General features: G+C 45.9%; 1 protein-coding gene across 8 annotated transcripts in view; it reads right to left on the bottom strand.

Annotated features, from left to right (window-relative positions):
• dock4b (dedicator of cytokinesis 4b) overlaps positions 1–15,300 on the bottom strand; it is a 103,254-nt gene that overhangs the window by 59,188 nt on the left and 28,766 nt on the right. For all 8 annotated transcript variants that reach the window (XM_070992007.1, XM_070992006.1, XM_070992001.1 and 5 more), the window contains exons 3-8: positions 13,089–13,129; positions 11,187–11,242; positions 11,010–11,106; positions 10,275–10,423; positions 7,281–7,365; positions 2,225–2,376 (exon numbers count right to left, since the gene is read on the bottom strand). In XM_070992007.1, the coding sequence (XP_070848108.1) occupies positions 2,225–2,376; positions 7,281–7,365; positions 10,275–10,423; positions 11,010–11,106; positions 11,187–11,242; positions 13,089–13,129 (580 nt within the window). The remainder of the gene's footprint in view (positions 1–2,224; positions 2,377–7,280; positions 7,366–10,274; positions 10,424–11,009; positions 11,107–11,186; positions 11,243–13,088; positions 13,130–15,300) is intronic.

Consider the following 15,300-nt stretch of genomic DNA (forward strand, 5'->3'; position numbering starts at 1 on the left):
CAGTCATCCATGGGTGACCTTGTTAGCAGGTGGAGGGAAGTGTGAGGATGGACTGAGACAGACTGAGGCAGTGCGAAGGGTCTTCACATTGTTGTCATAAATGTTTGATCTGGAGCAGAAAGAGCAACAGGATCATGTGTGAGCATGGTGTGTGTGTGTGTGTGTGTGTGTGTGTGTGTGTGTGTGTGTGTGTGTGTGTGTGTGTGTGTGTGTGTGTGTGTGTCCTGCTGAAAAGCCAGACAAGGAGGCTGCACTGGACACAAAGAAGCTGCCATGATGCACAGGGGCTGCTGGCGTTGGCATGGTACTGAGTCGGACCCCCATCTGGTCTCACACACACACGCACACACACACACACACGCGCACACACACGCACGCACACGCACGCACACACACACACACACACACACACACAGATACTACCAGCACAGAGGGTTACATAGAAATGGCTCCATGCCAGGCATCTTTGCGTAAATGTGTGTGTGCGTGTCTCGCTGTTTATGTGTGTGACCAGACAGTGAGAGACAACGCTGGCGAGCTGCCATCGTGAGATTTTCCTCGAAGACAGAACCACTACAGCACAGCGGTTAAGGCCTCTGACTACCTCTATGCCCCAAAACGGATTGAAAAAATTGGAATTGGCTGATTTAGGACGCGAGATAAACTGTGAGAAAAACAGAGCTTTGCATCTGTCTGTAATTATATCATCTGCTGTGTTCGGTTTGGATAACAGATTTGTGCTGCATGTAGACTTTCTGCTGTTTGCCGTTTTCATAGCATACATTTCCGACGAGCAATTTAGCGTAACCGCTAATGTCGACTTCATTCTGTTTCAGAGAATCAGCTGTAAATCCACTTCAAATGCATGATAGAACTCAAGGAGTCTAATTACTACTACCTAGCTAAGGTACTCAATCTGTCAAAGACAAAGGAAGACAGCGAGAGAAAGACAGACGGCAAGACAGAAATACAGAGACAGGTAATGATGGTAATAGAGAAAGTGCTCCACGTGGGTCTTAATATGATGGGGCTGGACGCTAATTACCCACTTTAAGACGAAGTGCAGGTTGGGAATAGTTGAAAAATGTACCTTCATTATTTCCAAAACTTTCACCGAAATACATGAAGAACGTGGACATGTGAGTCAAAAGGAGACAAGAGAGCAAATCTCAAGCTAAAAGCTAAAAGTGCTTCCAATCCACTGGCAAATCGTATGTGTGTGTGTGTGTGTGTGTGTGTGTGTGTGTGTGTGTGTGTGTGTGTGTGTGTGCGCCTGTGTGAACACAAGCAGATCTTTTTGTTCAGAATCTCATCTTCCTCAGAGATGAACCACATCATGACAACCAAAAAGCCTAAAAATAGAACCTCTTGTCATGTGCGCCATTATTCACGCGACGTCGGGGGGGAAACCACAGATTCTCCACGCGAGGTTTAAAGCGACGCGGGTCGACCAAGTTTGCACAGCAGTTTGACTTTGTGCCAGCAGCGTGATGAATAATGAAGCGGATTTCAATAGGAGACTGGAGTGGAGTTAAGTGTGTGTGCTGCAACAAAATGAGCCTCGTCAATGTCACCCCCGTTCCTCTGATGTGACCCTGCAGGGCGGAGAGGAGCGTCAAACACAAGCGTGACTTATCAAAAGAAGTTTCGGTGCTGCCGTGCTCATTCTTCAACCCACTCATTTTCCTTGCCTGACGCATCTACTTGTTTGTGACATGAAATGGAATTTCTTTCGCTTTGAACTGTGAAACCAAGGAGTTTAAACACAGTCTTTTATTTGGCCAACGCCCCATCAGGAGTACGTGTGCGTGTGTGTGTTGATGTGCATGCGTGCGTGTGCAGACTCCCAGGTTGATAGGCCCTTTTATGTGGACAGCATGGACACTTTTTATATAAGAAAATAGCATGGCCTTGCCCACTTTTATGTGCCCATGTGCACTTTAACAACCTGCCTCATTTAATAAATCTTCATGAACATAATTAGAGAAGGCTTCTTGACATCAGAAGCGGACCCTGCAATCACCAATCCACCTCACTTACATTGCTATGGACAGTGCCTCCAAAAAAAGCCAATGTAAGAACTATGCAGCAATGCAAGTGTTTATTAAGTGCAGTCAAAGCAAGCCAAAAAGGAAGACTTAGGCAAAATCTTGTTTCTAGTATACACACATTTCCCATCGCTGCTTCTTAAAACTATGGAGGATCATTTCTCTCAAGTGTCTACCTGAGCGGCCGGTTCTCCCGTCCATCGTAAATGTGGAAGAAGACTTCCAGCTCCTCTCCCAGATTGGCACTCATCAGACTCTTCATGTGGACGAACAAGTGATGGGTGCTGGCGGGCGTGGCGGTCTCCTTCTTACGATGCCGATGTTCCATCTGCAGAGGAGAAGACAGAACAGGAATCAGCGCCAGTCGATGTCCTAATGCCATTCCGAGCAGGGACATCTATATATCAGACTTAATCTGCACTGCAGAGGTAAAGAAAACTGATAAAATAAATAAACGGCGTACTGCTGTCATGCAGGGACTGAAGGGATGGATTTGGAAAGGTTAGAAAAACAGGAGCTCTAAATTCTGAAAGACCCTCAAATGCAGGATCAGAGTTAACACCAGGGTAAAAACAACATGTGGATACATCTTTTTTTAATACCTGCCAATCACATTCAAGAGGTGCTGTTTCCAGGTCGAAGATAAATAATATGCGTCTGAGACACCTTGGGAGGAGCTTTGTGGCAGATTTGCATGCATATTTGAAGGCGGTGAAAGCCAGGCTAACGATATAGATTTTGTAGATATAGACTGAGTTAATATAGCGTGTAATATTGCAGACTCTGAAAAGCACCAGAGGCTACAACGTGAGACTTCAAGCTCGACTGTCTGGCTGTTTCTTTGTTGCAATCTTGGTGCCAAAGAGACAAATGGGACACAGGGAGCTCGCACTGCTATACATACAGCACAGATATGCACATAAACAGACTTAAAAGACTTATTTCTGTGTTTTACAGCTCAAGAAATTCATCACAGCAGGTATAAAAGCACCAAAACTTGCACTTTATCTTATTTATTTACCTCAAGCATTTGTCTTTATGCAGGCTAATTATTTTCTTGACACAAAGAAGTAATGGTGTTTGCGATTTGCATCCCTTTCGAGCGGTTGTTTAATCTCTGAGCAATAGAAACCGAAGCGCTGAAACTCACACTGAATGCAAATGCAGGCAGTCAAGCAACGCGGTGCGAATCTCGCGCGTCTGATATTACAGGAGACATTAAGTCAATCCCTACCGATAAAAGATCAATAACGTGTCACGGAGGATGGTGCACGGTGGAAATACCTTTCATATCAACACAAATACTGCAGCTCTGTTTATGAGAGGCTCATCCTTATCTGCTGTCAACATCGAAAATACAAGGACAAACACACACACACACACACACACACACACACACAGAGCACACCAGATGGCCCTTCGAGCCGCTGCCAAACTGCGCTCCACGTTCACTTCTGTAGTGGGATGTAAAGAGACGAGGAGGGGGAAGCGGGACGGTGACGAGAGAGGAGGAATAGATATTAGAAAAAAATAAATACAAGGACGAAACCACAGAAGAGCGTCGAGAGTATCAAGAGTCAGACATACAACGCAGAAACTGCTACCAATCACCCCCAACAGTACGTTATTAGCCATGATGGAATCCTTTCGTTAAAGGATTAGGTCAACATTTTGGGAATATGCTTCATCCAGTTATATATAAGATAGATAACACCTTCATGCTAAGCTAAGCTAACCAGCAGTACCTGCTGTTACAGTTACCTGCTGCCGTGTCTTCTCATCTGTTCACCTGTTCAACATTTCAAGGAACTCTAAACAGTTCCTAATGGAACATTAATCTGTACTACGGTTTAAGATTATCCAACGCAGCAATACAGAATAAACAAACCCACGCGTGGATGACGTGGAGACCACAGCTGTTGTAAAGTACAGTTGAAGGTGGTTCTTCCCTGCATTATAAATATGCTGTTCAGCAGTTGACTGTGAAGACACTGATGTTGCAATGTTTTGAACCCACCCAAGAGTGCGTTACCAAGGGATAACAATAGCGCTTTGACAAAAACTAAGGCGACAAAATGCTAAGCTACGGTATCTAAGAGAAGTCTGAGGGCTGATATTCATGTGAAATGTGAGATAAACAGCGTCTGCCTAGAGGGTAAGAAATCAATCTAAAATGCACGACATGATTTGGAAAACAGCTGCACTGTACTATAAACGCAAACATATAAAACACCACTGCGACGCTCCTCTGAGACTTAACATGCTTGGAAATTATCCCACAAATCATTTTACAATTGCAATATCTGTCAAAATGATGAATCTGTTTTGTTTTTGTCGTGACTGCTCTGCCCTATCTGAGATCCCAGAAGCAAACAGGCTGCAGAGTGATCCAACAACAAGGCACCAACTCTATTTTTTACCAGATTAGCTACTCTCAGCACAATAGGGCTGAGCTCCTGGGTTTTGACACAGAATGGCTCAGTCTGGGGAGGCCTAATTTATGCTGTGGGATTTTATGACGAGGTTATATTCAGTGTGTCGTTTAAACTGCCTCGCTGGAGCGGCGTGTGGTTATACAACAGCTTCAGCATGACTAGACACAAAAGGATAGACACGACGGCCCGGCAGCCCTGCTGGCTACACAAAAAGCTGTGGGCAACAAGAAGAGGACGATGGAGATGGAGCCGAGCGTGACCATGTGTGTGCTTGCCCACCCGTCTTATTATTGTTCACTCGGTCGTCGTTTCTTAAACAGCATGAAGCAGCATCAAGTGGAGTGGCTGTCGAACTACAGGGTGCGTTTGAGAAGGAGAGAGGGGTCAAACTGAGGCCACGGAGAAAGCTCCCAGTCTTTTCTCCATCCCTCCATCGGAGCTGCCTCTCATCACTCACTTCGACGTCGCAGTATAAGCCTCTTTTGAGCTTGTGGGAGGGAGACCCGCGCGACACCAGCAGGAAGCAGGAGATACGCGCATGTAGTTTTTAAGGGTGTTTAGAGATAACTGAAATCACAGAGGAAATTTTACGACCACGCGTCCGAGGCCGGGCCTGAGCTATCCGTCACCGCTGTCTGATCTGCCACTGTTAGTGGATTCGTCGCTCTGGGAGCTCTGCACTGAACTCTGAACACTGAACTCACCCTGTGTGGAAAAAACAGGAGGTTTGAAGCCATTTTTGCCTTTGCGCTACGCACAGCTTCAGCTTTAACTGAGCAGGCTTAGCATGAGGCTGCGGAGCCAGTTAGGGATTTGATAAAGGTTTTCTCCCTTTTAAGGCTGCTACCACATTAAATGCCACAAAGGGGGTCTGTTTTCAGATGTCAAGTCAACTAAAAATCAGGCTTCAGTCTCCATAGAAAACTTCAGCGACACTATAAAGGGGCATCCCTGGAATATGCCATCTCTTTCCCTCATGATATGTACAGCACTCACCAAGCCAGTTTTTGGCATTTCTGCTTTATGTCAGCTGGAGAGAGACAGGAAAGAAAGAGGGAGAGAGAGAGGGGATGATATGCAGCAAAGGACCCCGGCTGGAATTGAACCCCGGCCGCTGCTATATTATCTCAGCCCTCCATTTTCTCAATCACCCTTTCCGAACAACTGCATGTATTTTATTTTGGAATCAAACTCGTAGCATCGTCTACGCCGTGCCCATGCGAACTCTGATTCAACACGCCGACTGTCTTTCCTTCATCCTCCTCGGTATCCTCTCTATTACACTGGATGGAAATCACACGATGAAGCAGTCAGGCTACATTTTCCCACAGTAACACCCCACTGCCATTTCAGCACACACACACACACACACACACACACACACACACACCAGGTAATCCCCATCTCATTTTAATTAAGCCGCACCACAGCAGCACCGCACAAGGCAGAAACAAAGAAGCTGTTCTCATCCACAAAGATCTCACTGAACACTATTGATGTCATCTGGACTTGATGTGACGGGGTGCTGTGTGTTTATGTGCGTACGTGGATGGCGGCAGTGAATGCCCGTCCCTTTATCTTGTCTCCGTATTGGGGAATTGCAGTCATTTGCTCATTTTGTGCACCATTTAATCGAGGTGTATTAAGCTTTCATTCAGCTACGCCTGCTTTTGTTTTGACAAACAAAAAAAAAGAAACAGATGGATTAAGAGCCTCAATTACCCCTGCAAAGGGAAAGCCGTCACTGTGTGCGTGTGTGTGTGATACAATTCTCCCTGTGCTGTATCAGGGCAGAGAAGTGGTTGCCATGGTAACAGCGGTTGGGGCTTGGAGAAAATGGGAAGGGGAAGCGGGGAGCAAACAGTAGGGGAAGGAAGGCATGAAAAGGTGCAGAGACAGATGGAGGAGGTAGAGATTCGGACATTCAACCACATCTTTCTACATGACGCCGGCGGCCTGTTGAGCGTTTGAGTGTAAACTTTGAAGCAGACATGGACGAGAAGTCCTGAAAGCTCTGAGAAAAACAAAGAGAGACTGTGTGATGCAACTGAAAGCCCCTGTTTCCAGGGTCAAGAGTGAACTTCCAATCCCAACTTTCAGACATTTTTAAACATTGAGATTTTAGTCATGCATGAAAAGTCCTTAAAGTGCTCAGAGGAAGTGGAAATTTGAAGCTCTACATCTCAAAAGGTCCTCGAGTAACCCTTAAAAGTGAGATTGTTTTGCATTCACAAAGATAAGACAATAAGATTTTTAGATTTTCGCACGAAGCCGAAAACTGTGAAGTTAATCCCAACTTTCCACAGCCGAAGGTGTGCTTGGCAGGGTTTGATGTGGTCTGCCAGTTCACACCACTACCTCCTCCACCTGCCAGCTTTGAGGAAGAACTCAGGGAGTGACGGACAGCTCCTCACATCACCTCAGAGGCTCGCCGGATCAGACGAAGCACTGAATGAACAAACTGTTTAAACATCCTTCTGTCTGAACTGTCTGCTGTTATCAGCTGAAGGGTGTGTTGGTTGAAGCAGTTAGCATGAAGCTGCAAGTCTGGGACTGACAATTTCAATTTTAGCTACACGCTGAACAGAGTAGATACAGCATTATACAGCCAATCAATCCATCCATCCATCATCTACACCCACTTATCCTGTTGTACACTATACACCTGTCTGGCATTGGGGTTGACACTTCAGAAGAGCCGATTCTCGCTGAACTCACCTGCTGCTCCTCAAATGAGGTGTTACTTTGGGAACAAATCACTGATTAAAACTGAGTGGAGAGTTGGAAGAACACTCACCAGTCTGTAAAGCTCTGTGACGCTGATCTCATCTGGGTCCACCATGCTGAACTCTCGCCTGGGGACCAGGTCCAAGCCGAGCTGTCTGCAACGCACAGATTCACACGGTGAATTACACACAGATCAGATACATCACACACATATTTACGCTTAGTTCATATCCTGCTCTGCGGCAGGCAAAACAGACAAAGTTGAACTGAGCATCAAATACGTATAGACCCACAAGTGACATACACTCACGAGCCAGCGCTGTCAGATCGCCCGTGTCAGTCAGCTAAATAAACCTGACAGATCGTCCTCCCCTCTAAAGAACAGGCGAAAGAAAAGCGTCCTCTCCCTTCAGCCCCCTGCTATGCTCGCTGTCCTCTTTATCCTTCAAACTGCTCCCCTCCATCCCTCCCCCTGTCCATCCCTCAACCCTCTCTGTTCCTTCACGTCCTCATCGGTTTCCGTGGACAGCTCTGCCTCACTTTCTCCCTTCCTTCCTCTTATCCTCCTCCAGGCTGGCCCCTTCCAGTGGACCAAAACGGGATGCTACAGTGTGCCTCCTTGTCAGCAATAAAAGAGACAGGCCTGGTCAACCATACAGCAGCCCACAGCGAGGGACTGTCCACCCATTTCCTCAGTAAGGAGGTGTGTGTGTGCGTTTGGGGTGTGCCCACAGCAGGGAAACGAAGGAGAGTGAAGGGTAAGGACAGACAGAACGACAGAAGCTGGGAGATTTTTTTTTATTTCACCCCCATGGCATCGAAAGAGAAGAGAGAGAGAGAGAGGGAGGAAGGATGGCGAGAGTGCTGTCTGTGTGAGGACGGGAAAAAAAGACTTGATTGAGGAGGAGTGTCCCTGCAGGGATAGAAGGTGACAACAAAAGACAGAGGAGCAAGGAGAGAAGAAAGAGGGAAAGATGAGTTAGAGAGTTGCAGAAAGCTCCAGGACGCCCAAAGACAGAATATAAAAGCAGTTGAATCACATATTCGGTTTTATTACAATTTCCCCTTTTCTCCTAAAATATGTGACGAAATGTGAGGTGAGACCTTCTCGTTTTCCAATTCAGTTTTGTTTGCTCCAGTTGAAGCAACCTGTCATTAGATTAAACTGGGCTGTTTCTCATTCACTGCAACTTTAGTGTAAGAACTGAACACTGTGAACGTGAAGCTGGATTTATTCCATTCATTTATTTTGGAGAAGATTCGTGCGTAGTCATAACGAGGTTATGCAGATGTGCACAAGCGATTCATCAGCGGTGCGTTCAGGGAAACTCAGAGGTTTTAGAGTTAGGTGTTGAAAAGCAAAATAGGTGAGAGTCATTTTAGAAAATCATGCATATAGCAATGACACGACCGATCAGCATAAAATATAGCTACTCAATAGTCAATGTCATGTGTCAGGTCTGTGGTTCTGCCATCAGTCATAGCAGGCTGCCTAATCAGTTTTCAGTGCCATCGCAATCACTGTCTCATGTTAACTTGTGTGAGAATTATTCTAATGAGCGATCTCACACAGCGAGATAACAGATTTTAAATCTGAAGAAAAGAGATCACAGGCGGCACGGTGGAGCAGCAGGTAGTGCGCCTCATAGCAAGAAGGTCGCTGGTTTGATCCCCGGGTCAGGCAGGGCCTTTCTGTGTGAAGTTTGCGTGTTCTTCCCGTGCATGCGTGGGTTCTCCCACAGACCAAAAACATGCTCATTAGGTTAATTGGTTACTCTAAAATTGTCCTTAGGTGTGAGTGTGAGTGTGAATGGTTGTATGTCTTTGTATGTTGCAATCGACTGGCGACCGGTTCAGGGTGTACCCCGCCTCTCGCCCGTTGACAGCTGGGATAGGCTCCACCTCCCCCGCAACCCCGAAAAGGGATAGTCGGGTATAGAAAATGGATGGATGGATGGATGGATGGATGGATGGATGGATGGATGGATGGATGGATGGATGGATGGATGGAAAAGAGATCACTCAAATCAGACTGACTCTGTATCTGCAGATACCCTAAAGTGATATCGGGAGACAAAACTTTTATCAGTACGTCAAAAAAGGTGAAAATTACATCACGCAAACAGTTTTCAAACAGGTCAGGTTGAGCTTCATATGCTGTTGACTTGTGAGTGGACGCAAAGGAGACATGCAGAGTTCTAAAGAGATCTGTGACAGATGATCTGTCCTACATCTGTGTTTTATGGTCATGCAGCTTTATAATGTAAGTGCACTGAAACAGATGGCAAATTGACTTCTGCTTCTCCGCCCCTCATTCTAATGATATCAGCGGCAACAAGTGCCTGCTGATCGTGTGTGTGAAATGAACCCAAGCTGCAATTCAATTCGACTCAATCCAACTTTATTTAGCCCTGTACAGACAATGTGGCTGTGTGCTGCAGCAGCTGCTGTGAGTCATGTTCAGCTCTGCAAACTCTGGGTCATCAGACAGTACACCAGACAGGGACTTTTTTGGTTCCAGGAAGTATAGCAGTGGAACTATGGTTTGAGTTCCTGGTCTCTCAAGTCTGCACACAAGTCAGAAGTTCATGGTGTGGGTGCAGACTGACGGAAGACAAGATAACAGGCAATACGGGTGATGCGAAAAGGATGACAGATTTGGAAGTGGCTCCATTAAAAGGGTGCAGCTCAGCATCCAACAAAATCTGAACTGGTTCTGGTTCATAATTCTATTACCATGCAATAAAAACATAACTTTTAGAAAAATAAAACCCCCTGAGTGGTCCATGTGATGGATTGCTGCTCTCAAGAAAGCCTCTGGTCACTGCTATTTGATTTACATATATACTATATCGAATGGAGTCCAATGGCTGTGCAGAGAGCAGAAAATCAGTCTTAAAACTAGCAGCAAAGTTTATCTGATGAATAACTGATAACCTGAAACATAGAAAAACAACATAAATATGGTCCTGTGAGATGGGACAATAAAAACAACTGCTCCCAAAGCTACATTTAGACATTTAAAGAGAGCAATCCCTCTGCTCTCTGTCTGTCTTCTACTCACTCGTTGCCCCAGTCCAATCTCGCTGTGATGTGCTGCTTGACGTCCCTCATGCGGTCATGGGTGAGGTGACCCACCAGCACCTGCCTCCTCAGGTCCAGGATTTCATTCATCACATGCCAAAGTCGGTGGAACAAATCCCCCTCATTCTTCTGTGGAAGCAGGAAACGGCGGGGAAAGATGGAGGAGGAGAGAATTAGGAGAGAGAGAGGCAGAGTGGAGTGAGTCAAAGGGGAGGAATGAAAGTGAAATTGACAAGAAGGAAAGACAGAATGAGGATGACAGACAGAGGGGAAGACACAGATAAGAAGATGAAAACATACAGCTGCACTGAGACACCCAAAAGTGAGAACCGAGTAAGAGACGACGCATTAGAAAGCCAAATCGACACTGAGAGGAAGAGGGCGACCCGTAGAGACGCAGACAGAGGGACTTAAAATGGATTTGTGCAAATTAGCCTCAGTGTCCTGCTGCTTTTTGCCACAAATTTATGCACTTTGAACTGCGAGTATTCATCAGCTCAATTTAATCAGCTACCCCAGATAGCTTAATAGGCCACAAACACAATCAATCCAACTAATGAATGTGTATGAAAAAGCTTTGACTCCGCGTGGCTTTTGAATTACCCAGGGCCAAACAAATTCCCTTCATGAGAAACCGAAAAAGGCAGCTTTGCTTCGGCGGCAGTGGTATTTAAATCGGTACAAACGGCGCGTGTGTGGGTGTGCGGATTCATACCACATAGAGTTGTTTCCACATGGCACCCCAGTCTCGCAGCGTTGACGTCATCTCTGTGATGACGGAGTCTTCAACGGGGATGACCGTCTCAAATTGCCTACGAACACACGCATGCATAAGAAACCTGCACACACAAGAACAGCAAAGGACAAAAAACAGAAAAACAAAAACACTTACCCTTTATTCTTGACGTGGGCATTCTTCAAGTGGATGTAGCTGGATGGGAAGATCCCCTTTGGGCCAAACATAAACAGGTTAACGAGAAGCCGCTCTGATGTTCAGCAAGTCATCCATTAGCATTTAACTGCTAGCATGTGGAAATGATGCGCATAATCAATACAGTGTTAAGTGTGTTTGTGGGTTGAAAGAAGGAGAGTGGAGGGAGAGAGAGGGGCAGACGAAGATAAAAGCAAGGAGCAATGGGACTTAGGAGACAAAAAAGATGAAAAGTGTGTTTGTGTGTGCGCCCTGTTTGACGCTAATAAACTGCAAGTTGCTCCCCATTGACTCGGGGAGATCAAAGCAGAACTTATGTTTAAGTATCTGAGGATAAATGCAGCACACTGGCGCACACAGAGACTCTGAGCACACACCTAACTTTGCTTTACGCCCGACATTGTTCTCCTGCGCCACTGTTTTCAGCAGGGTCTGGAGCTTGATTAACAGTAACGATCCAGTTTGGTTCGGGCGGTCATGATCAAGGACTCTTGTTTTTTTTTTCAAGCTGCGATCAGACGAAGACTTGAAGCAGTCAGATGGTCTTGGATTTTTGTGGCAGTACGAGTTACTTTGGCGTATTTGATTGAAGTTTGAGTACAAAGGTGGTGCTGTGGTTTAGCTGTCGGTGTTTGGTAGCACCTGGAAGTCGCTGGATGTTTTGTCTGACATCATATTCTTCGTCTACGTTTCTACCTCTTTTCTCTATGACTCTCATTCTGTTTCTCCACGATGCCATTGATGTCTGTTTCTGTCTGCTCTGTAAATACACATTTGTTGCATCTCCCTCCTTTATTGCTCCTTCTGACGATTCTTACTTTTATGTCCTGGTAAATGTTTTGTGTGGGGCTTGTTGTGAAGCCATTTGAGGCCAGTTCGCGGTTTGAGAAAACGACAGAAATGGAAAACACACCTATCTTAGAAAACAATTATTCAAGCTGTAAGTTTGAGTTTGAGTTGAGATGGGAAAGCAAAGGTTCACTGATATCATTAAAAACCTTCTATTCAAGCGTCCCAGTAAGGCATAACGGTGTGACAGTGAGCCAGACGGAGCTAAATGGAATCCAGCCAACATTCATTTTATCATTTACACCTCCACCTTTCCTGCCGTGACACCACTAGTTTCTTCAGTGAAAAAGAGCCATTATCAAACAAGTTGCTTTGGCGAGTCTTTTTTCCACTTCAGGCTCAGCACACCCACACAGGTGTTTTCACTTATTGTGGCTGATGTGACTTCTGCTCAGCGTTGGACAGGAAACTATGCGATGTTACTTAACCTTTTCCACTGCAGGCATTTTGAGCAGCCGGAAAAACAACCTGAACCTGAATGGAGGACATGTATTGTACCGTTTCCTGCGATGTTAGCATATCTGTCATGAAAGGGGTGCCCTTGCTAACAGGTGCAACAAAAGTAAAGGGAGAGGGAGAGGGCTGATGAAGAGCGCCGTCTGCATATCCCCACACTGTGCTGGGGAGAGCAAAATCGGGCAAAATAAAGCAAAAGCACCCATGTGGATGGGCCACGGGTGTGCACCTAACCACATGCAGTATGAGCACTTTTTACCACAGAAGAGTAAAGTCTTTAGTTTAGTTTGACCAACTGACAGAATGAAATATTTTGCTCACAGTGAAAGCACGGCTCATGAATCTGACAGCCGTCATCTCAGCTGGTGAAACTGCTAGCTGCGGCTAACGAGGATTAGCCTGGGGAAGATTTAAACGTGATGCCCCTGCTCTGTCACTCGACAGCATTCAATGAAAAAAACTTCATGAGGGAGGGCTTCAGGAGTGGAGTGAGGGTACAAATGAGTTCTAAGCCAAGCAAAGACAAGAAAAACACGCACACAGAAAAAGTCGCCTCACCTTAACATTTGGATTCTTCAGGATGAATCCTCGGTACCAGCCTGCAGAGAGAAAGCGGCATTGTAATTTGCAGTGTGTTGCTATGACTATTCCACTTCATATCAGGGTAAGGCTGCAGCACACACAAGGAGAGGAAGCGGAGAGACCAGAAAGCGGTGTTTAATATAAGAAGGATATAGAAGGAGATGCATGTACGTGTGTGAGAGAGAGGGAGTGTGTGTAATTTCATGAAAATGATCCAATTCTACAAAAAATGTCACAGTAAGCCCACCAGGCATTTATTTTTATTCCAAGTCAGTGTCGTGTGAAGAGGGGACTGAGACAGTAACAGATCTCTGAATAGATATCTGCCAAATGAACAGCGTTCCACTGCCAATAACGGCGTTTCAGATTTTCTTCTTAGTCATAACAGCACTCAAAAGCATTGCGGGAAAGAAGCTTTTTTTTAAACATGTTTTTGCAGTGACCACAGGCCACTGCGCGGCCTAGCGAAACCTGTAACACACGAAGCCTCCAAAAACCCCGTCAGACCTCACTACGAATTGTCCAAGCAGGTGCGAAAGCAGAGGAAGAGAGTGAGGTGACGAAGCTGCGGCTTGCACACACTCACACTTTTCGCACATCAGTTACACGCTCCGATCTGAGCTCAGGTCAGACCAGTGCAAGAGCGATGCTTTTGCAAATCCCGCCACTGATAGAAACAATATAACACATTTACATCAGAGGCTTTGAGCTGGTGTTCTTCTCCAAACTGATGATTTAAGCCCGTTCCACTGTTGCAGTCATTGTAAGTCCCTCCAGCTAAGAGCATTAGCTAAATAGCTTGAATGTAAATGTATTAGATTACTCTAATCACTGTTGGGTTTCACCGCAGCATCTGTCACTTTGGTACTATTTTCTCCCTGATTGGTTTCAGGCATGCACGAGTCAGAGGAGGTTTGAGCAACTTCTCAGTCTGCGCTGTGAAACAGATGCTCAGTATTTCCTAGATGAGTCACTTCTTCTGTCGCAGAGGTCAAGTACTGTGACAGCTTTCACCAGAGTTATATGTCAGTGAAGGACTGCAACGCATCTGTGAAGGATCGGCAGCATGTGACTGATCAATGTTTTTAATCAGTGATTACCAACCAGGGCTACGTGAGATAGCCTACTGCATAGCCAGGGGGTATGAAAGGATTAAAGCAGCGCAGCTAATTCTTAAATACATCCATATATTTGCGTTAGAGGGGAAAATAAACAGCTAAATTGGATTCCAAATACATTAGGGGGTGTCTACAAAGGGGTACTTGACCTCATCTGATAGGGCTGTATGGGTACATGAAGGCAGCACTGCTTAACATCACAGTTTAACTTGTTGCCCGACACTCAGTCTAATGTGGTTGCTGCTGTCAGGAACTTGATGTGGCGAGTCAGAAATCAATAACTGAGCCAGGAGCCACGTGTCAGAGAGGACACGTTCACATGCTAAGCTCCTGTGTTTTGATGTGCCAGAAGTATCAACACGAGGCGGACCCATTAGTCTGTCTCCTCCGCCGTCAGCAGCTCGTCTCTCAGCCGCCGAGCTGCAGGCAGAATTTTGATTTTGTTCCTCGGCTCTGGACCGAGCATTGTGGTGACGGTGCTATTGTCGACTTCCTCTGGGCCTTTTTACCGCAACATCACATCCCTCTCGCTGGCTGGCCGGCTGCACAACTGGCTGACTCTCTCGGTGCGAGTGTGCGCCTCAATCTCCCAACAGGAAGTGAAACAGTGTGTGTCAAGAACTCCGGATGAGGGAGGTGTGTGTGTGTGTGTTTGTGCAAAGCTGGTTATTTGTGTCAAGGTGCGCTTAACAGTGTGGCTCTGCTGTGGTTAGATGATTTCATGTTATTGTAGAAATGAAAAAAAGAATCTAAGGAAAGAGAAAGAGGGGAAAGAGGATGCAGGTGATATAAACATTAACAGACAGGGAGAGAGGGACGGCAGAAGATGGAGAGTGGAAGAGAGAGCAGGGAGAGGAGAAAAACAGAATTGGCGGGAAAAGCAGCCAGTCTGTGGTGCAGGAAACAGTAGCGAACATGAATGTCCACAGCCATTCATCGCAGACATGATGCTGCTCTTTTCGCAGCATTTGCAACACGACGTCCCTCAAGAAGACATACAAGAAGTGTGACATCCACCAGGAGAACTTTCTGTAACATCAAAGCTTTATTGCATGTGTTCCTTTGTAGCA

This window comes from Chaetodon trifascialis, chromosome 22 (genome assembly GCF_039877785.1).
Source record: "Chaetodon trifascialis isolate fChaTrf1 chromosome 22, fChaTrf1.hap1, whole genome shotgun sequence".
In the NCBI taxonomy this organism is placed as follows: domain Eukaryota; kingdom Metazoa; phylum Chordata; class Actinopteri; order Chaetodontiformes; family Chaetodontidae; genus Chaetodon; species Chaetodon trifascialis.